Source organism: Uloborus diversus, chromosome 1 (genome assembly GCF_026930045.1).
Source record: "Uloborus diversus isolate 005 chromosome 1, Udiv.v.3.1, whole genome shotgun sequence".
In the NCBI taxonomy this organism is placed as follows: Eukaryota; Metazoa; Arthropoda; class Arachnida; order Araneae; family Uloboridae; genus Uloborus; species Uloborus diversus.
Genome location: NC_072731.1, coordinates 254,108,333 through 254,131,440, shown reverse-complemented (window position 1 = coordinate 254,131,440; position 23,108 = coordinate 254,108,333). Strand labels below are relative to the sequence as shown.

Below are 23,108 nucleotides of genomic sequence, written 5' to 3'. Positions count from 1 at the left end.
ACCAAAAATTTAGTAAAATTTGTCGTTACTTACTAAAAAATCAAAATAAATCCTTTTGTGTCCTTTTAGCAATTTATTGGAGTAATTGTTTACCATAGTCTAAAACATTAAAATTTCTTTAGTTTTTTAATAAATGGCATTACAGACGTAACATTTTTGGTTTTGGATGTAACAAAAAGCAGTATGTTACATCCGTAACACATGTAATATTTACAATTAACTAGAAAAAAAGTACAGGATAGGCAATGAAAATATAGTGTATGACATGTAATATGATACAACAAAACTTTTGATGCTCTGATGTTACGTCCGTAACCAACATTAATTTCTATCACAAATTTTACAAACAATATCAATGAAAACTTTATGGTTTTAGAAAGCTTGAAATCTCTAGAACAAGTATTTAAAAGAAAATTTTAGAAATCTATGAGTAATTCAGAAGAATATTGACGATTGTATGACAATGCATACATTTTGCTGTTTTCTGAGTTACGTCCATAACAGGCAGTTTTAATTTTTTGTTACTTTTTGTAATCATGCAATCTGCACCCAAATTTTTGCCAGCATAAATAATTCCAAACTATACAAAAAAAAAAAAAAAAAAAAAAAAATGTAGCTTTTCATAAAACCAAATTGAAATTATGTGTATTTAAAGTCTGATGATTGTTACGTCCGTAACGGTAGAATTGCCCGTGGGTCTCTAAAAATCCCCCATTGTTGGTAAATCTAAAGAAGGGAAGTCTGTGATGCCAGTTTTATTTACTTGTCTGGTAAATAGTTGGAACCAAATTAATGTTGGTGATTGATGTTTTTAATCAAATATGATTTATTTTACTTTTATTTAAAAATATGTGTATCATATTGAGATTTAACTGTATTCTTATTATTTTTTCACAGGATCAAAACCATTTGGGATTTATTCAGGAACGACTGAAGAAAGCTGAAAAGCGATTAGAGGAGCATGATTATGATGCTGAAGCATGGAGTACGATAGTCAGGGAGGCAAATGTAAGTTTTTCTTGTTGTATTCATTTTTAATATTTTTTTTTTATAAAAGTATATAATATTGCTGCAACTTTATATCAGGATTAATGAGGTTTTTTAATTTTTTAAAAACTGCATTTGTTTGCACAGACATTTGTTCTGTAGAAAATTTATCCAAGTTCAAGGCTGTTGAGAGTTATTAATTTTTAAAGTTGGTTTGAAAGCTTTTTACTCGTTGGCATTATTAATTTTTTTTTTGTCTGAGAATTGCATCCATTAAGTTTATGTTTTGCCTGGAGGGAGCATTGAGACACTGTTAATTCTTTGCTCACTGCTCCCATGGCACTTTTGTATTAAAGGTGGAGAAATTTTGCATTGAATTAAATTTAATTGCACTTAGTCTGTTGATACAAAGAACAGTTTTAAAAAAGTTTGAAACCTCAACATCAACAAAATAAGGATGCTTGAATAGAATTATGCAAAATTGAGATTTTCCTCACTTTTGCCGAAATCTCGGCTTTCTCTGTTGGTTTTTGAAACCTTTCTTCCTCTTTCAGGTCTCGTAATGATCTTATTTTTCTTTAAAATCTAAAAAAATTATATTTTTCTTAGTTTTTGATCTCTGTTTTCTTTTTCTTTCTATCCCCCCCCCCCCTAGAATTTTCATCCTCCGCTATCTCTTCCAAAGATGTATGTTTGCAAAAAATGCCAACACTTGCTTTTTTAATTTCAATCTTTTTGCATCTCATCGTCAGACACGTGCTGCGCCGAAAGTTGCATGCCTCGTTTGAGATTTCAATCTTTTTGCATCCTGCAAGTATTTCAATCATTTTTAGTGTTGGGAGGCTTTTTACCATATGCTACGTTATATCTGCTTATTTTATTCATTACAGTATACTCCCGATTAACCGCGAGCGGTTTATCCACGGGGCGGATTATCCGCGAATCAATCAACAATCACGAACATGTAATTTCGCAGTAAAAAGCGAATACCAGAGGCTGTTTTTTTTTTTTTTTTTTTTTTTGAAAAATTTTAAATTTATACTCAGTTGTTTTTGCTTGATTGATTGATTTAATTTGTATTAATTATTATCATTATTATTATTGTGCGTTCTTCATCGTACATACACTTGTTTGTTAAGTTCGGTTGTGCAAAAGTACAAAACACTTGTACTGTACTCTATATATATTTTCACTGTTTGCAGAAAGTGTTATGCATCAATACAGTTAAGAATTTGAGATAGGATAATTTTTACCTGATTTGTCCCCCATTTTAGTCTTTTTGCGGTTATCCGCGATTTTTATTATCCGCGGCACTTGTGCCACCCAATTCCGCGGATAATCGGGAGTTTACTGTATTACAACAATATTATTTCCTAAATCTTATTTTAGAAAAAATGCGGTTGACTCCCTCAGTCTTGGATTTTAATGAAACTTGGCATGGTCCCTTTTTTATGAAATTATTTAAGAAAACGTACAAGCCTGTTTAAATTTTTGGGATTTCTTGGTTAAATGAAGCAACTGCAAGTTGTCCTTTTGTTCCTGAAATAGTATTATGAAGTTTTTTAACCCAAATTTTAAAATCTAATGCAAGGAAATGGAATAACCAATCATATATTTATTTTCAACTCTTGCTCTGAAAAGTATGATCTGTCACACAAGGAAAATATTTCAACAATATAAATTCAAATGATTTGAATTAAAAAATAATTTTTTTATCTAAAAAAATGAAAAATTGACATTATTGAGTGATACAACCAAGATTAAACTCTGGCTCCCTCGACCCTTTATTCAAGGACTTGGTTTAGAAATTACTGCTCCTCTTTCAAAATTTAAATTTATATAGAAATAAACACTGTTGCAGGAAATGGTGCAATGCAGCAAATTTGTACAAAGTAGAATATTGCTAACAAATGAAAAGCAATAATAACAAAACCATAGTTAAATATCTTGACAAAAAGATATTTAAGCTCTTTTGCTTCAATTTGCCACCCACTCCAATAATGTATGCTGAAATATTTTTGCGGAATCAGGGGTCTGGCCAGAGGATATTTGGGTCCGTTAACGGACCCTTCACAAAAATCCGATCAACCAAAACGGACCTTTCACAAAATCCCGATCAAACAAAACGGACCTTTCACAAAATCCCGATCAAACAAAACGGACCCTTCACAAAATTCTGATAAACAAGATCGGATCTTTCACAAATTGTTTATTGAAAGAGCAAAAACAAAATAACGCATATTTCTGTGTATAAACCGCATATTTCTGTGTATAAACCGATAATTTTTGGAGCCTTTTTTGAAGTCAAATTAGAGGGATCAGCTTATACTAAATCGGCTAATTTTGAGAGAAAAAAAATCGGCACTCTTGTGATGTTCCTGCAAGTGATAAGTAATTGCTACTGCCAAATAAATATAATGGTTGTTTGTTTTATCACAGCTAATTAGCAGCTGTGTTGTTGTAAACTTTTCTGAAAAGGCATTGGTAAGCACTTTTTGCCCCCCCCCCCCCGCTCATGATTTAATAAACAATAATAATATATATCTGCGAAATGAACTTAGAACTGCAAAGGGATAGATAGTAAGGGTGGGGACAAAATATGATCTATTCAGACCAACTTCAAAATTATCACCACTTAACAGCGTCTGGCGTTAAACCTTTATAATGACTTGATTAGAAAATATTCTTATCATTTTACCAGCTTGTCAATATTTGCGTTTTTGCAGTGTGGTGTGATGTTTAATTGTTATTTTGGAAGAAAATTATATGGATTTTGATTTTTCGATGTTAACAAGGATGATTAACTTTAAATAAACTCTTTTACTTACCGTTTTTTTTTTCTATAGATGTCTGCATTTTGAAAAATGCAATCTTTTAACATCCGATATGAGAATCATATTTTGTTCTTTTTTCAAGCTAACTTCGCTTTATAGATGCAAATAAATGAAAAGTCTCTTTATTTTTGTTGGAACTCTCATTTCAAGTTTTTAAAGCAAATTTCCATTTTCTGTTATGAGTCAAAAATTAAAATGCTGAATAGATGTTTTTTTTTTTTTTTTTTTTGCGTCAACTGTGTCCACAGATATTAATGAAATGTTTATCATATCCGATTTTTCGCATTTTTAATGTTTATTACGCTTTGTTAAGAGGTAAACAATTAAAATATCTTTTTATTTTTGTTAAAATCACGGAATTTATAAGTTTTAAACGAAATTCTGTGCTTTTTAAGAGTGTCTTGGGTCAAAAAGTTAAATGTTGAACCCTATTCTGAATTTTATTTTATTTATTTTTTTGTTACAGTTATTTTAAATACTGTACAGAAATATTTCTAGTATAATTTAACATAATGTAGAATGGTAGATAAATATTGATACTTGAGAGAGCGATGCCCCCCCCCCCCCCGCCAAATATCAGATAAACACTCCAGAATGATTTTTTCGACATAGAAGAATAAAACACTCAACTTTAAATTTAATTGATGCAGTTTGTGCCATCTCTAAATTCTAAAATTTCGTTTTAACAATTTTTTTTTTTTTTTTTTTTTTTTTTTGCGAAATTATTTGATTTTTCACAAAATTAATTCATTTTTCACAAAATTATTTGATTTTTCACAAAATTAATTCATTTTTCACAAAATTATTTGATTTTTCACAAAAAACGGACCCTGTGAAAAATCCTGGACAGACCCCTGGGAATGCTTTAACATATGCAACTACAGTTGGCTCTCTGTTTAACGACGCTCTATTTAACGATTTTCTCTAATTAACGACAGCTTTTCACGGTCCCAGATGGTCCACTACAGTGTTAAAAGCATTCTATTTAATGACGCTTTCTACATAAGAACGATTTTTTGTGGTCACTTGAAAGTCGTTAAACAAAAAGCCAATTTTCTAACTGCATTTATCTGCATTTTCCTAATCTTGTTTTATATCTGAAATCTAAGAAATTAACACTATGCTTTAAGGACAATATGTGTCATGTATTAATTACTACCCAACTGGTTCAAAGCCATTTTTGGTTGTATTTTTTAACATCATGGCTTCCAGGGGCTCTTTTGATGCAGTTTTGGATATCATCCCCTTTCCACATGATTTTACGAAAAAAATTTTTTGGATTGCCTCCTTTTTGCTCCCTGACCATTCTCATCTCTGTTTATGATTTTTATTGCAATTTAATACCACATAATATTTCAATTTCATCCTTTTTCTGTTTGAATTATTTTTTTATTGTTTCACTTCAATATGCTGAATGTGATATTTTTCCACATTTCAAAATTTCAACATGCCTAGAAAACAGGAAGTCAGATAAGTTATTTTAGAGATTTTCCAAAGCAGAGAGGAAAAAAGCTATTGTACTTTGTACTAGTAATAGACAAAGGCTACAGTGAAAGCCTTCCTTCCTTACTTAATGCTACATTACAAGATGGCACTTTAAATCAATTTACTAATCCAGAATCATCTAAACCATTCTATCTCAGTCCAGAACAAAAATATGTGGTAGATGTCACTAATGTGTGTCAAGATGACATGAAATTTACCTTACCAAAGGCAATAGCTCGTACCGAAACCAAAGACAACAGTCATTCATAACCTTTATACATGTATAGATAAACCTTGAAAACGAAATTGAAAAGTGGTCACAAAAGAGTAACGTAAAAAATATCATAAAAATTGTTATAATTAAGGTTATTCCATGCCAAATTAACGAGCCTCTGAAATTAACCCATTGTCGATTTCTACGAAATTAACAGGTTTGAGTCTACACATGTAATGATATAAAAAAATTGTTTTTTTAGATTTTTTTGACCATTAGTTTTTTGTGAGACCCCCCAAATTACTCGAAAATTGGCAAAAAGGCATACTTTGGTAGTTACAAAAAATAGTTTTTCTCAGCTCCTATAGGAGCTAGAATGTCATACTGGGTGTCATTTTAAAGCTCTTTTAAAAGGTCTTCACATGATATGAGGCAGTGAGAAGCAAAGGGATGCAAGTGGACTACTTTAAGTTTCGAGTAAAATGGGTTTAAAGATCAGATCCTAGGTAGGCTTTCATTGATTTTTTTTTTCTAAATCATGCTGTACAGCAGCACCTACCAGGGCTACTAGTACACTCTCTTGCCCCAAGACAGAGGAGATTCATCTACCGTTTGTACTGGTTATCTCCAAAATTTTAATTTTGTCATTTGCATCCTTTCACTTCTCACTACCTCACATGTCACTTGGCAAAGCAACGTGACATTATTATTTCAAGTTCATGCAAATTATGATTTGACCTTGAATATTTTGAGAAGCAAATTTTTTAAAAATCTGAAAAAAACATTTTTTGCTTACTAATGTAGTCTACGTGTGATAAAAATTTCATTTTTATCAAATTTGCTGGACTGAAGAGCCTAAATGTTGCATACTAGCAAGTCAGAGTGGAAGTCTTATGTGGTATGTAATGGTGCACTCACAAAAATATGAAGATAGTGATCGAGAATTTGGTTATCAGATACTAGTAGCCTAAAAACGTAGGGTAATTCTATTTTTAAACTTGCACCCAAATTTATTAAAATTATGTGACAAATTAAAAAACATCAAATTTCATTTAAAAAAAAAATGACAGAAGCATTGAAGATGGACAAACTTGGGATCATTTTCCATCTATTTTTTGACACTTAATTTTTTTTCAGATAGTAGAAATAATTTTGATTTACGATTCATTTATTTTGTCATTTTTCATGGAGTTTCGCCACTTTTCCTGGTTTAACCTACGAACTAATTGACTTCTGCTGTTTAAAGAGTTCCATTGGTGTTGTATTTCATAATGTATTTGAAAATAATTAAATAAATGAAATAATGATCATGTTTTGTATTTCAGACCAAGAAAATAGAAGAAGCACGGCCATACTATGAAAAAGTTGTTGCTAAGTTTCCAAGTACCGGCAGATATTGGAAATTATACATCGAACATGAGGTTTTTAATCTTATTTTTTCATGATACATTGCTTTAAATTTCTTTAGCAAATTTTAACTTTTTTCCCCCTGACTCGTAGGAAGTGTGTGTCTAGTCATATTTTTTACACTAGAATTGAACTAGATTTTGAGGGTGGGCTTATTTGGCTCTTAAATGAGATGCTGCCAATTTCTTACTTTGGTTTGTTGAAAATAAAACATTTATTCCTTGTCTAGATGGGTTAATTGAAGATGTCTCATTTTTTGAGTCATGTCTCTTTTTTATTGATGTGTGAAAGAATGAAGCGAATGTTTACATTCCATGACACAATTCACACTTTTTTAATGTATTATTTGTAGCTCAAACTTCACTGAAATATTACTAAAACACTAATAGACTTCCCTGAGAGAACTTTACCAATTAAAAATTTAAGTATTTAAATAAGAATCTTTAAAATGATTTTCTAATAAATACAACTAACTGTTATATGTGTATACTCATTTTCCTCCCTTTTAACTCATTTTGTATGCTATTTTATATTTCTCTTTAACTCAATGTAAATATAATTCTTTTAGTTAATCGAATAAATGTTTTAAGTAGTTATTTACAGCAATTAAAACCCAACACAATAGTTCACTTAGTAATTAAAAAGAAGTTTAGAAATAAACCACACTTTTACAAGTTATTGAACTTTTTAAAATATAGAGGGATTTTAACAGATAACTTATAAATCAGAGTTGGTTTTTTTGCTGGTGAAAAGGTATTTTTGCCGGGACAGTGGAAAAAACCATGGCAAAAATGGAAAAAACAGCAAAAACCTAATAGCAAATAAAGTAGCATTATATTGTTAATCAAGAAATAGTGACAATATAATATAAATAATGCTCTTTAATATTTTAACTATGTGTCCCATGTTACTTCTAATTTATAAGGTGAAAAATAAATTAAAAACAAATGTTGGGATTACAAAACTTAAGATTTTAAATGTTTGCCAAAACAATTTTTTCAGAATGAGCCAACTTTTATTTTATTTTATAGTTGCATCTTGATTAAGTATACTTTATATAGATATTTAGTATTCTGTAAAAAATGCTACAATAAACAAGCTAATTACATTTTCATTTTAAGTTAATTATTTGTCTTAGATGTTACGAACTGAAATTTAATGTTAATGTTTAAAAATTTAAAAATAAAAATGCTTCATAACTTTAAAAGTAAGTTAAACCTTAAATTTTTTTAAACTATAAAAATAATTGAATTAAAATTTTATCAATCTTTTCATGCTTTTACTTTTATATAAAAAGATAAAAACTGTCCGTAAGTTGTTAACACAAAATCTATTTTTGCCACTTTGGCCAATATTGGCAAAAACATATTTTTGCCGGTCGGTAAAAACCGTTTTTTTTCCATGTTTTTTTCCGCCCCCCGGCAAAAACTTGCCAATCCTGTTATAAATAGGTGCATTATTAATGAACTCTCCATCCACATAATTCTTATTTCACATATCATTTGCTACAAAATGAATAAAAATCTTGCCTTCCCTAGCAAACAAGTTCCTCAAGCTAAATCTAAATAAAAGAATAATTTTAAAAAGTTAATAATTAAACCTAAGTTTTTCAACTTATTTTTTTAATCTGTAATCAATAAGTATTCCTGAAGCGACCACCATCTTTTGGAAGCAAAAACTAAACGGCTCAGTTTTCAAGAACTTGGGTATTTCTTTTATTTTCAATGCTAAAAAGCATTCGTTTTCAATTCAAGTGTCCAAAATCATTCATGTTCATCTGTTGCATGTTGAGTTCTTTGTATTTTTGCCTTTTTTTTTCTTTTACGTCAAGTGTTATTTTGCTAAATTAGTAGATGCATCTTTTGCAATCTGCTTTGTTTTTCAATATTTCTTTTTTTGGCATAAATGTTGCTATACCAATTTTTATGAGTGAAAAAATATAAATTAATATTTTAGAATCAATATAATATTTGATTGCAAAGATCATTGTATAAAGCCTAATAACACTAGTCAACAAAAAAGAGCTTTTTGTCTGCATCCTGGTTTTAAATAGTCGATTCGACTAATTTTGGGCCGAGAAAAACAAATATGATAGAGTGGATTTTTTTATTAGCACTTGTTTTCAGGATACATAAAAGCCCACTGGAGAAAGATGCACAGCAACCACACATAGATGTAAAGGTAATGTTGGAAAAAAATTCTGTGCAATAAATGTTATTAAATGGGTCCTGTTTTATTAAACTGCTTATTTTTCGGAAAGCAAAGGTTGCTTTTGGCTCATTGCTGCTTATCGCTTCTTTTTCGATTGCTTTATGTACGTCAAAGAAAGACCATCTCTTGCAATAGTTTGTCAGCATTTGGTGAGCATTAACTCAGACCAATGATCCTGATACAAACGTTTTATTGTACAGATATCTCGGTGAAACCTCTCCTCATGCTCCCTGCTCATAGCTTTAGCTTTTAAACAAAATATCCTGGGCGAAGTGAACAAAATAGAGTTTCTGACACATCATTCATTTTTGGTCACAGAACTTCCGTTGGGATTGTATGACCAACTGTTTTTACTTCTCGTCTTCTCTGCTGCTTAGAAGGGTTAGGTTTTAGACTGTCCAAAACTGATTTAGGACAGGACAGGTGGTTTTTACCGCCCTAAACTTCTTAAAACTGTCGTAAACTGTCCAAAAGTATTCTAAAGCTAAAGAGGTGTAATCTAATCAATTCATATTTATTGCAATATTCGTAATGCATAAATCTAAATATTTAGTCTAGTTTGAATGGAAAAAAGAAGTAAATTAATATTTTTTTCTACTTTCACTTTTGTTAAAAAATTATATTTTTACTGCTAATTTAAAAAATAATTTTGTTTTGTAAATTAACAACCTGTAGCTTTGAACTCTAGCTGCTGTGTGTGTGCTTTCCTTTAAATATTCGTATATTTTTAAGCCCACTTTCCTATTTTAAAAAAATGTAGATGCATTACATTAAAAATTTAAATATTTTTTTCAAGCAGATAGGTATGAATTTGGGAAATGTCTGTCCCCTCCCACCCCCTTTCCCAATGTCCAAAAAAAAAAAAATTTTTTTTTTGAGTGAATACTGTTTTATGTTTCATAATTTGCATGTAAACTTCCAACATTTCATTAATAAAATTTTTCAAAAGTTATCTTTTTTTTTTTTTTTTTTTTTGAGGACGAGGTAGAATCTGCAGCATGTTGTCAGAAGCGTATGCTTGAAATAGTGGTATTTATTTTTTTTGATATTTTGTATTTGTTGTCCTAAAATTATCCCAAAAGTTCCTCAAAATTGTCCTAATCCTTTTTTTTTTTTAACAAGTGTCTTGTACCTCTACACAGTAAAACTCCACCTAAAAATACATAGCAATCAGGGAAAAAATAAGAAACTTAATCTTTAAAAGGATAAAATAATATTTAAACAAGATAGGCAAAATCAATGTTTATTTATTTTTTAGGTTCTTGCTAAGACTGTTATATGTGTTAAGAAATTATTGTGAAAAAAATAAAATATTAAAACATTGAATTTTATTTACTATTTATAAAAATGTTTATTTTTGAATCACTACACTAACATTTGAGTGAGTGTGAAAGTGCAAATGTTATGATGTTTGAGTTTTATAAATTTCAAGTTGTTTTTTCCCCTCTGCAATATGTAGTTTGAGAAAAAGGCAGCATCTTTTGGTAATGTAATTTATGGTTGTAACAAAAGTTGTCAATTTTATAATCATTTTTCATTGCAAGATATAAATGTACTTTTCAATTTTTTTTTTAAAGTAAGTGATTTATTACTGCTTCTCGACTTTGATTAAATGTATGAACTTTTATTGGGTTTAAATGTATGAAATTGTGTTGGGTTAAAATTTCTCTTTAGGGTTCTTTTGTGATTTTAATGATTTTTTGCTGCATTTATTAGCTTGTTAAATAATATGTATTTAAAATAAAAGTCTAGAATCTCTAGTGTAAATGCAGTTGTTCATAAAATAGATTTTGTGTTTTTTCCCGAAAAGACATGAAAAAGAAAACACTTTATAAAGATCGTTTATTTTTGTGTTTAATATTTTCTTGAGACTTGTTGTTTGCAAATACTGACTTAAAAAAAGAAGAAGAAAAAAAAGGCGTATCAAAAACACTTGTTGAATATTTGAGTACATTGAGTGAATGTTTGTGTGTAATGTGCTGTTGCTATGAGCAAGTTCTGAATTGTGTTCGTATAACATTTGATTTCATTTTTATTCTTATGGTGGGGAGAGATATTTTTTGAGTGCTTTGTCGTAAAACCTAATCACATGAGCCTAAGACCAAAAAGAAATGAAATATAAATTCCATTTCAAAAAAAAAAAAAAACATTTGGGGTAGAACTGTAGCCATATAGAGAGTAGGCTGTGTGAATGGGCATTTGTACACTGAAATTTCTTACATCATTGCTGCGAAAATTGTAACTTGTCACAGGTGGGAGATTTTTCATGACGTATTTATCCACTTATTTTTCTTAATTTATTTGATTTTTTTCCTATCTTTTTGTCTGTCGAAAGAAAATTTACCGGTGTATAAGCAATATAAAAAATAAAGCACGTCTTTCTTTGTGGCACGTCCATTTCATTTTAGCAGTTTTTAAAAATACTTTAATCTACACTTAATTGAATGTTGATGGTATGTTGTGTAATATAAAATGGATGATTTGCGTTTGATTACCCGTGTGTGAGTTACTTTATACTATTATTATACCAAACTTATAAGGTGATATTTATTATTTTACATTTCATATTTGTTTCTAGTTTATTAGTCCATAAAAAATAGACTGTTACAAGGACCCCATTAGCAGAAACTTGTGTTGCAGGTTCTTGGGAAAGTCTGCAGACTTAATTGGGAGGGAGCCTTGGGGAATATTCGAGGGGGAGAGAATTTTTAAAGAAAAAATCTAGCAATTCAGCAAGTAATGTGCAGCTCCAGAAGCGTAGGAGTTGGGGAGAGGTGCTGATTTTTCTTTTTGTGAAATTTATTCATTTATTTATATTCTTTTAATATTGACTTAATAACTTCTAAAAATGTGGAATATGGCCTCAAAAATCGCAACTGATGGCCACCGTAGGCTTTCAGCTTCCGTTTTAAAGTTCCATTCAGTGTTGGGCATTAATCATTTTTTCAATTGCCTTGTTAATTGATTGCAAAAGTAATTGCAATTAAATTAGCAATTAAACTAGTAATTGTTCTTTGCAATTAATTTAATTGGATTAATGTACATTAATCACTTCTCACAATTAAAATAATTTGCAATTAATTTTTTTAATTGTTTTATAAAACAGTTAAAACTAAGAATTAACCGTCTTGGCAAGGTTTTTCCCCACTTAAATGTTTGTATTTCAATTAAGTGTTTTAAGTTTGCAAATTATTGTTTTATAGTTTAATCCGTAAAAAGGGAGGTGAGAAAGAAGGACATAACAGGGGACGTAAGATCTCAAAGACCGCTGTTTTCATTTTTTTTAAAAATCGTTTAATTAAGATGCATTTCTGTAATTTCTCTCAGATGTTCTTTGGACTTATACTAGTACAGAAAAAAATGTTTTTGAATTTTTAATAGAAATATACCTCTTTTGAGGAAATTTTGCTGGAGCCATAAGATTTTTTGAGAAAAGTCATATGCTGCAGCAAATAATTTATTGCTTGTAATAAAGTTACTGTTGTGCACTGATATTTAATTTGTTGCTAACATGTGTATTTAAATAATTGCATAGTGATATGGTACCCGCCCAGCATCCACGTCCCAGATGAACCTGCCGCCTGTAGAGTATATCATACAAAACCAGTAATTTTTTTTAGAGTTAGTTTTAATTAAAATTCGCAAGACAATTGTTAATTGTAGAAAACTACAATTATCAGTTAATTGTAGAAAACTACAATTAACAATTAATTGTTAACTGTGGTAAACTACAATTAGCAATTAATTGTTAGTGGTAATTTTCCACAATTACAATTGATCAATTCTTAGTTGTGGTTACAGTTACCAATTGTTAATCTTTAATTATCAATGCAATTAAAATTTGCCCAACTTTGGTTCCATTCTTATGAAAGAAGATAAGGAACTTCATTTATTTGGAATTTTTAGTTTTTTCTTTTGTAAAGTAAATCAATCTGCCCTATAAAAATCATTTTTAAATCAATCATTAATTTTTAACTCTGAGAAGCGAAGGCGGCAAGGCCCTTTTACTTTTGGAAGTGAGAGGACAGTTGCCCCCTCCCCCCCCCCCCCCTTGTCCACCCATATGAGCTGCATATGCTCTGATGTCTATTCTTTCTAGACATAAACAGTTCAGGTATTCCAGATTTGAGATTTATTCTGTATTTCAATTCAAACTCACCTTGGTAATTTTAATACGCATTTGTATTCATTTTTGTTCCTTTTTATCCTTCTTTCCCATAAAAGTTAAATAAAGAAGAAAAAAGCATGAAAGAAGTCTTAATGCATCTTTAAAATATCTCTAACAAAAAAAAAAGCCAAAAGGAGTAAGTAAAATTAATTCAATAAATATCGAGAAAGTGGGTTTTGAGAAAAGGGAAAATGTGTGCCTGTCAGTCTGTCCTTTCCCAAATAACATTAGCCCCAGAATCTGACTCTTTGTATTTTAGGGCCTTTGTCTCTCTACGACTCTAACTCCGCAGTCCTGGTTTTTACTGCGAAATAATTATTGCTGTGAGTATTTGCTTTTCACTGTAAAGTTTTAATTTATGTTATTTTTGGCAAAAGGAGTAAAAGGATGTTTGGGGTGGTTTATTTTTTAACAGAAGGAAAGAGCTGTGCAGATGATTTAGTTTTTTATGTAAATTATTTAAGATAACATTCAATTATTTATTTCCTAAAGTATTTATTTTTTCTTTTCTGTAATTTTTGGCATCGAGGGAAAACCAAAAACAAAGTTGCTTTATTTTTACCCAAAAGGAAGATCAACAAACATTTTTTTTCGATAAAATGTATATTTTTTGATGTGCTTTTTATTTTGATATTTGATTTGGTTTGTGTTATATGCTCATCTTCATTGAGAAGGTAATCGTTTAACCAATATTTCCAGAAGTATGCCTACGTAATTTTGCGCAAGCGTAAACCTTTGAGTAAAGTTTCCTTTGTTTCTGGTAAAAAAGTTAAATCACTAACTTTTATAACAAAAGCCACATAGTTTGTTTTCCTATTAAAGAATGGGTAGGTGTAAGGAGCTATGGTTCTTTTCAGCTCGGAATGAACATGGGTTAAAGGTCAAGAATTAATCATGGTTTCAACTTCTATAAGAAGAGTTTCTCTAACTTCCTTCCTATGCTTTTGTGTAGGCTGGTTTTAAACAAAACATTCTTTCTGTGCTGAAAAATGACTTGGTTACTCAATAGCTTCATTTTATATATTTCTGATGCAATAAGTGGAAGTATTGTAAAGCGATGGAGGATGCTGAGGGAGTGCTGCCCGATTTACAGCAAAACGCTAACATTACGCATGAGACTTGGCTTCGAAAAAATCTAAAAATAGGTTTTCAGTACCAAGTTTTCAACAAGTACTGTCTGACCACGGATTGTATGGAAAGACAAACATCCGTTTTATAGCCGGAAATGGACGAATCTATTATTTTTTAGCGATGCCAGCTTTTGCATAAGCAAGAGTCTTATTCAAATGAGCAGAATACCGGCATCAAATTTTTACTTTTCCCCCCTCACTCAGATAGATTTGTCTTATCAGGATGTTTGAAAATTCCATAAAATCTGTGGTTGAACAGTAAGAAATAATTGTTGTCACTTTTAAACAATTGAAATTATATAAAAAATTTTAAAAAATATAAAGGAAAATAATAATTTGAATTTTGACCTCTTGAATTCAAATTATGGTTTTCGCAATCACGAATGTGTTTGTATGTAGGCATGTGTGTTTATGTGTGTGTGGGGGGGAATGTGTGTGTGTGCAGGTATGAGTGTGTGGGTAGTTGTGTGTATGAGTGTTTGTGTGTGGTGGGGAATGTATGTGTGTAGGCATATGTGTTTGTGTCTGTGTGTAGGTATGAGTGTGTGGGTAGTTGTGTATGTGTGTGGATGTATTTGTGTGTGCGCCTGTGTGTTTGTAGTTGTGTATGTATCCGTGTGTGTGTAGGACATGGATGCAACCTGGAGACGGTTTTCGCTATAGGAGCAGCATCGTGAGGAGTCGGTCGACACTAATGGTGCGGAGGGTGGCGGTGGGAAAATAAAATGATAGCACGCCAAAAACAGTCAAATGAAAGCAATAAGCAATCGTGATTGCTCAAAAAAATAATATATATATTTTTTGAAAGATTGTATTTCAAATCATTTAAATTTTGGTGTCCCGAAATTGATTGGGGTCCCATTCTGTATATTTTGTTACCGCTGCTGTGGTTAATAATTTAAACGTTCAACTATATTAACTTATCAACACTTTGGTTAAAATGACATCAGACATTGCAGGTTCTAAGATGATACAAAGGCTACAAAAGGCCCATCTATGAGTTTGCAATTCCGTCATATAGTAATTTGTTACCGCTAGCACATGTTTTTGTGCCACCAGGAAAAAAAATGCATGAAAAAGTTGTATTTATCTTTGTTATGGCTTTCTGTTATGCATTCAAATTATATAAAAGAAAGCTTGATTCGTGAAAAATTGCGAATTTTGACGGCTGTACATGCTGTGTGGGATACGAAATACTTCTTTCTTTTTAATATCTTCTACATGCACAGAAGAAAGTGAATTCATGAAAACTTCCGAATTTGGATTGTTTTTTTTTTTTTTTTTTTTTTTTTGTGTTTGGATGTGTGCGGCAATGTTTTTGTAGATTTTGAGTGTGTTGAACCCATATTGAGCATTTTTTAAAATGTTTGTGTGGATAAACACTTTTTTTATGAGACAAAAAAATTCCTTTGTGCTGAAAAGTAAAGTAAGAAATAACATCAAAAAGCATAATTGCAGATTACTGCAGACATGTGTTTTGGCGTTACAGGGAATGCCTTTTTCAATGCAAGCAGGAATGAGCTTATGGATGAAAAGACATCCGACAAAAGCTATTGTTATTTCTTGCTTCACTTTTTTTATGGTTCATTTTCTCAATGAATTTGTTTTGAAATAGCGTTATGCAATAAATAAACATAACATCAATGCCGAAAGCATTTTTATACCCAATATCCGCCCTTATTACATATATCTAGGTGCAGTACTGTAGTAGAAAAAAAAGTATTTGGTTCTTAGTGTTTTAAAGAACTCATCAAAAGAAAAGGGTGGTTGAAACCAATTTGCATTATTTTTACATCAAAGATCAAATATTTCAATGGACATCACCTCGCTTTTCTTCCTCCCCAAGTACAGCATTGTCTGTTGGTATCAAATTTGGAATATACGGTTCGGCAGAAAGGGTGCAGGATATTGGATGTTCGGTTAAATCACTATCCAATGCAAAATTTAAAATAAAATTCTTTACTGGTAACGAGTGCAGGGTGACCCACAACTTAGTGTAAAAACTTAGAAGGAAAGTAGAGAACGCAGTGATAACAAGCTAGAATCATATAGTTGTTAAAATAATGCTAACATGCACATTAAACCAGCCACTGAGAAGTGTGAAACAGTTTACAAACGACTGTAAATTATTACACGAAGGCAATTTATTTCAACATTTTAATTTTTAAGTGGGGTTTAAAGCAATTGAAAGTTGCAGGCCTGCATCTTCAATGCATGAGTCTCAATGACAACGACTTGTGTTGCAATAATTGCTAGTCATTCTGACTAGCATTCATCATCTATCATTGTGTGTTCATTGGAGCTATAAGCCGTACCTTTAGACATCGACTTTGAACCTTTCTTTAAATCTCAGATGTTGTGTACAGTGGTCTTTCTGTTGTAAATTTGTGACCTGTTTTTCATCCATCAGTTAGTGGCTTTGTATACATGTACCAGGTCAGCATTACATTTGCGGTCGTATGTTGATCCTGCCTACATGATTCTTGCTTGTTGTCGGGTTATTTACCTCCCCACCAAGTTTGTACAAGGTGTTCTGGGTCTATAGCGTAATACAGTGATCTCACACTTATACGCGACCAAACGGGACAACGAAATTTTCGCGCATAAGTGAAAATCGCGTATAAGTGAAAAACCCAAAAATTAGCTTAAATGCAATAAGTTAACATCAGTTATAGTAATACTAATAGTATACTAGTAATACTAATGAATAAATTTGCACGTAACTTCCTTTTATACATTGTGATTTAATAAAAAAGCCAAATTTGAAGTTGTACGTTTTGTTAATTTTTATGCACTGTACAGTACGTAAGCGAATTCCCCAAAACCTAAAAAAAATGTCGCGTGATCAGTGCTATAGTCTACGAGGATGCAAAAGATTTTCGATAGGCGAGGTCAACCTTTTTGTATGTAACCTGTTCTCCCCTCTCGAAGTCAATCACAAGACTAATTCCACCCCTATTGCACACTTATGCAAAAAAAAAACACGTTTTTTTGAAGAATCCGAACAATGGAATAACGTCGTGTGAATGTATTTTAAGAGAAAGAACAAGAAGGGTACAAATCCTCCGATAAGCAAAGAGTGAATTAGGCGATTTAACTAAAATTGAAAAAATTTATCGTGCATAAGTGAAAAGTGCATTTTAGGTTTCGCGCATAAATGAACAAGAGTTAACATCGTTTTCCTATATCGCTGGCCGGGCCCGTGAGAAAAACGTGCATAAGTGAAAAATGCGTATAACAGAGGTCGCGTATAAGCGAGAGATCACTGTAATACCATGCTACAGTCATTTCAAATATAATACAAGGCACCTAGAAGCAAAGGGGTGTAGGTAACGAATTGAAGGTATTAAAAGAAAATAAAACGAGCTGATGTGTGCACCACATGACTACCTTTTATACCAAATAATGATTTTGAATCAACAATTTCAGAAAAACAGCATAACCTCATCTGATTCGGGCGTATCACTCATATTAAGAAAGCTAAAAACGTTTTAATATTAATTAGTTTACAGAAATTACATTTCTCAATATTGACAATTTTAATGTGATTCAATGGATAACTATCTAAATATTTCCAACGAATGCGAAATTTTTAAAAAAATGGCTAAATTTTTTTTTTTTTTTGCCAAATTTGTCTCCAACTTGGCGATATATCGCCTATTGTTAGCCCAATTATAACATCACTCGAGTTCGTTTTGAAATTAACACTAATTATCACCCAAAAAGGTGAAAAAGACCTTTTTTGGAACATCAAAATGGAACCAAAAGGGGGGGGGGGGTGCACAACTAGACCCCACTCGGAGTCTACTTACCAAATTTCAACTTTTGATGATGACATACTGTTTTTGAGCTATGCAAGGTACATACAGACTGCACGAGAAAACTCGGGATCGTCGAAATAGATATTTCGGGCGTCCGTACATTCTTAGGCATATATCGTCACCTCGGTGTACTGTAAGATATCTAATCTCAGAAATAACACTAAGATATCTTACTGTTGGTCTGAGGCGATGAATGCATGTGTGGTTGGGTCGAAAAACCCACTCAACATTCCTTCACAAATGAGTAAAACAGAAAATTAGGCCTAAATTTTAGGGATATATTTTTGGCGAATACAATATTTCCTTTACTGTGTAAAAGGAAGTAACAGTATAAAAAGCACACATTTGCAAGAAACTGCATACCTGTTGTTTTTGGGTTGCAAGGAGCCCCTTTTTCAATGCAAAGGAAACAAGCAATATGGATGTGGACTTTTGTTAGAAGTCTTTACATCCGTAGGCTCACTTTTTTGCATTGAAAAAGGGGTGCCTTGTAACCCCAAAACACATGTATGCAGTGTCTTGCAAGTTTGTGCCTTTTACATTTTATTTTCTTTTTACTTTTCAAGTAAAGTCTTTTGTTCAATTCTTAAAAAGGAGGTATCTCATGCAAATGATATGAGAGAAACACCAATATGATCTTTGGCAAATTGATATTAATGCTAACCCAGGGCACCCAAATGGTCCGCTTTTCCCTCCTAAGTCCATTTTATAGGGTGAAGTCCGCTTTCGACCGCTTTTTAACATTTTGTTCCATTTAGTCCGCTTTTATTTTGTTTTTACTTAAAAATCAGATTTTTAAAGCTTTCATTACGTTAAAAGATAGTGTGTGCTGATGTTTGTCACGCCCAAACACTTGGCTGCGGCGCCTTGTTTCTATTCAACCTGACTTTCCCGTATTATATTCCTTCAGATTGACGTCATTACTCCTCCTTCAAACGCTGCAGCATGAAAATCTAGCAAAATGGAGAGGTTTGGGGGAGGGGTTATGACGTCTTAGTACGTCCTTGAAAAGTATTTGAAAAAAAAAATTATTTTCAAGTCCTTGAAAAATATTTGAAAGTTTTTTTTAGTGCTTGAAATCTGTAGAAAATCATTAAATTGTGCTTAAATATTTTTCAAGAACATTTCGTCAGTGCAATTTTCTGAACTTGTGTTCAATATGCAGAATCACGAAAAATTGCTTCCGGTGTTTGCGAGTTCTATCTTTCTGCATCTTGTTAATATTTTGATATTTTTGACAATCAGAAGTTATTGGAACATACATTATCTTAGATTAGCTTATTTTATGTCTTAATTTCAATAGGTAATAAATTACTTTTTTTTTTCGGAACCACGGCAACATGAAACTTACTCGGACTTCAAAGAAAATTGTTTATCCAGTTTGAAATTTCAATCTCTTTGCATCTTGTAAATATTTTGCTATTTTTGGCAATCAAAAGTTATTTTGATGTACGCCACCTTAGATTAGCTTATTTTATGTTTAAGTTTAATAGATAATACACTTTCTTATTTTTGGAACTGTGGCAGCATTGCACTTACAGTCGGATCCTGTCTTACACGAGGGATGCATTCCAAGACTCCTCGCATAAGTCGAAATTTCGCGTTGTGGGAAAGTGTTGTGTATATGATTTTTTATTAACATACCCAATCATTTTAGGCATTTTTAAGCACCTTTTAAACTGTTTTACACTAATTTGTAACTATATATTACTGTTTCTTACATAAAAAGCTGAGTTTTTACCATATTTTTAAAAAAGCTGCATCATTCAACGTAAAATACTGTTACGATGCACCAAATCAATGGTCAATGGGAGAGACATAATAATAAAACAGTATGGGTAGGTACATACAGTATGTAGTAATAATAAAGGACTGCATCGTAAGAGTACAATACAGTAGATACAATAAAATACATATATAACTTAAAAATTGAAGATGATGATTCATGCTGCGCAATCTGATCGTCATTCTAATATATTTTTAGATACAGTAGCTTCGCATTTACTTTTATAACATTTACATATATGGTAACACCCCTCTTTTAGGATCTCTAGAATCTACAATAGAAGAGAAGATTTCAATTTCATATTGTTTACATTTTGCTGTAACACCATGCGAGCTTAATATTAAAACTTAAGGTCTTGAGTTATACTGGTTTCCTTCTCTTGACTTTTAATTATACGTATGAAAGATTCACTCATACCTATAACTGTCGTGCTAAATAAATAAAGGAAAAATGAGGAGTGGTGATACAATAATAAAGCTATACTCATAGTGTGATGTGTGGGAACTTCGCAATCAGTGATGCTGAAAGGATGGAAGTACTCAGGAAGTCAGTGTTTAGTAGTCAATAACAAAGACGAAACTTAGCATCACGTTTCCTTTCCAAATAATTTTGTGTTGAGAGCGAAAAATTTGCTTTAGCTCTAAAATTCGTTGCTCCTGAAAAAACTTGCGTTATAACCATTTCGCGTAAATCGGTTCGCGTTGTAGCGGGAGTCGACTGTACTCGTATTTCGCAAAAAATTGCTTCTTGTGTTTGAGATTTCAATCTTTTTGCATCTTCTAAATCTATGAAAATTTTGGGCAATCGAATGATATTTTCACATATGCTATCTTAGACTTAGCATATTTTATGTTTAATTTTAGTAAATTATAAATAGATTAATTTTTGGAAAACATGCCAACAGTGAACGTACTTTGAAAATTTGATTCTCGTGTTTGAGATTTCAATCCTTTTGCATCTTGGAATTATTTTAATATTTTTAGAAACTGGAAGCTATTTTGACATGTGCTACCTCAGATTATGTTATTAAATTTTACTTTTTAAAAACTAAAAACTAAATTACTTTTGTTTTTCTTTTTATCCTTATTTGTAATTGAAAATACTCAAAATGAGTATTTTCAATTTGAAAATATAGCTCTATGAATCTGAACTTGCACATTAATTAATTGCATTGAATTAATCAGTAAAACAGGCTCAAATTTACGTTCAGTGTATTTGTCACTTAAGCAGCATTTGCATAATTTTGGATGTGGCAACTTCAATAAAATATTTTCTTTCTTAGTAATTTTTATACATACTTGAAGACGGTTACAATACCTTCGTCAGGGTTGCACGCCTAGGGGGTCATGGGGCAGACTGTGAAATTGAAATTTTTATGGGGGGAGGGTGCGCCTTTGCCCCTGCCTTAGTGGCAGAACAACTAATACATACATATGAAGAAATGATTTGGATACTTAGCATACTAATAAATGATAGAAAATCTAATATTTTTGAGCTTAGGCAGTAGCGTAGCCAGAAATTACCTCGTGGGTTGGTGTTTGGTCATAAACTCTCATATGTATATAAACTACCATATTAGGGTTGGAAACATGTGCTAAAAACAAGAGCTCCTGGGGGAGGGGAGGGGGGAGTCCTTCATAGCCTCTAAACTATATCTTCTTGTCTTGCAGTACCTTATATCAAAATGAATTCTGTTTAAACTTGTTACGGAAAATTTTTGTAAATGACTGTGTGCTAAGATGTTTATTGTGAAAACTGTATCTAGAAGGTCTTAACTAGTTATGCACTGACTCAAAGGTCACTTAACTGATTATTTAGTTTTTCACCTGTTCATTAATAGAAAATTTATTTTACTGTTAAAATTACTCTGCAAGATCGTTAGTTACATGCTTGCTTGTCACCCACCCCCTGCCCATCCCAGTGTTTGTGAATAATATCATTCAATGGATAAAAAGTTCAGTTGTGCAGAAGGTGATAAAGAAATTGTAGCATTAAAAATCATTGTTATGGTTAATTAATGAATTATTTTCATGGATTTAGCAGCAGGCTGCTTATTTGCTTGTTGGTTCTTTGGGTTTAACTGGGAATGGTCCTCCCAAGGTCCTCTTTTTAATCGTAACTGGTTCGCTTTAGTCCCCTTTTTGATTGAAAGTGGTCCTCTTTTACCATTTTCTACGGCTAAAATGTGTTGGGAGCCCTGCAACCCCTACAAGTGTGATTTTGATGAACTTTAAGACACAAGAAAACACATAATATGAACTTAGCATCTTGTTTTGCTCAAAGCATTTTGTTACTTTCATCCCTTTGCTTCTCACTGCATGATAATTTTTGTGACAATCAAATAAAAGGTAAGTTATTATTTATCGGAATTTTCGTTGCGGTCTCATTTTTCACAAAATGCAAAGATACTATTTGAACGTACAAAGTTGAAGCAATGCATTTTCGTTGTGTTGCTCAAATAAAAAGAGCAAAGTAATATATGATCGAAGAGAGGAAGCAAGCATGTTGATATTCAGCTTCATCTTCTTATGAATCTTAGCTGAAATGTATTTATTACTATTAAGTTTAACAATACCAGGGGTCTGGCCAGAGAATATTTGGGTCCGTTAACGGACCCTTCACAAAAATCCGATCAACCAAAACGGACCTTTCACAAAATCCCGATCAAACAAAACGGACCTTTCACAAAATCCCGATCAAACAAGACGGACCTTTCACAAAATCCCGATCAAACAAAACGGACCTTTCACAAAATCCCGATCAAACAAAACGGATCCTTCACAAAATTCTGATAAACAAGATCGGATCTGTCACAAATTGTTTATTGAAAGAGCAAATCTGAAAGCAAAATAACGCATATTTCTGTGTATAAACCGATAATTAAAGTCAAATTAGAGGGATCAGCTTATACAAAATCGGCTAAATTTGAAAAAAAAAAAAAAAAAATCGGCACTCTTGCGATATATCTGCGAAATGAACTTAGAACTGCAAAGGGATACTAAGGGTGAGGAAAAAATATGATCGCTTCAGATAGGGTTACCAACTTCAAAACTTTCACCACTTAG

At 31.7% G+C, this 23,108-nt stretch overlaps 1 protein-coding gene across 1 annotated transcript in view; it reads left to right on the top strand.

Moving 5' to 3' along the window:
- The window catches only part of LOC129234237 (cleavage stimulation factor subunit 3-like), a 121,673-nt gene that overhangs the window by 3,734 nt on the left and 94,831 nt on the right, over positions 1–23,108 (top strand). The window contains exons 2-3 of the mRNA XM_054868177.1: positions 898–1,008; positions 6,846–6,941. Of these exons, the coding sequence (XP_054724152.1) occupies positions 898–1,008; positions 6,846–6,941 (207 nt within the window). The remainder of the gene's footprint in view (positions 1–897; positions 1,009–6,845; positions 6,942–23,108) is intronic.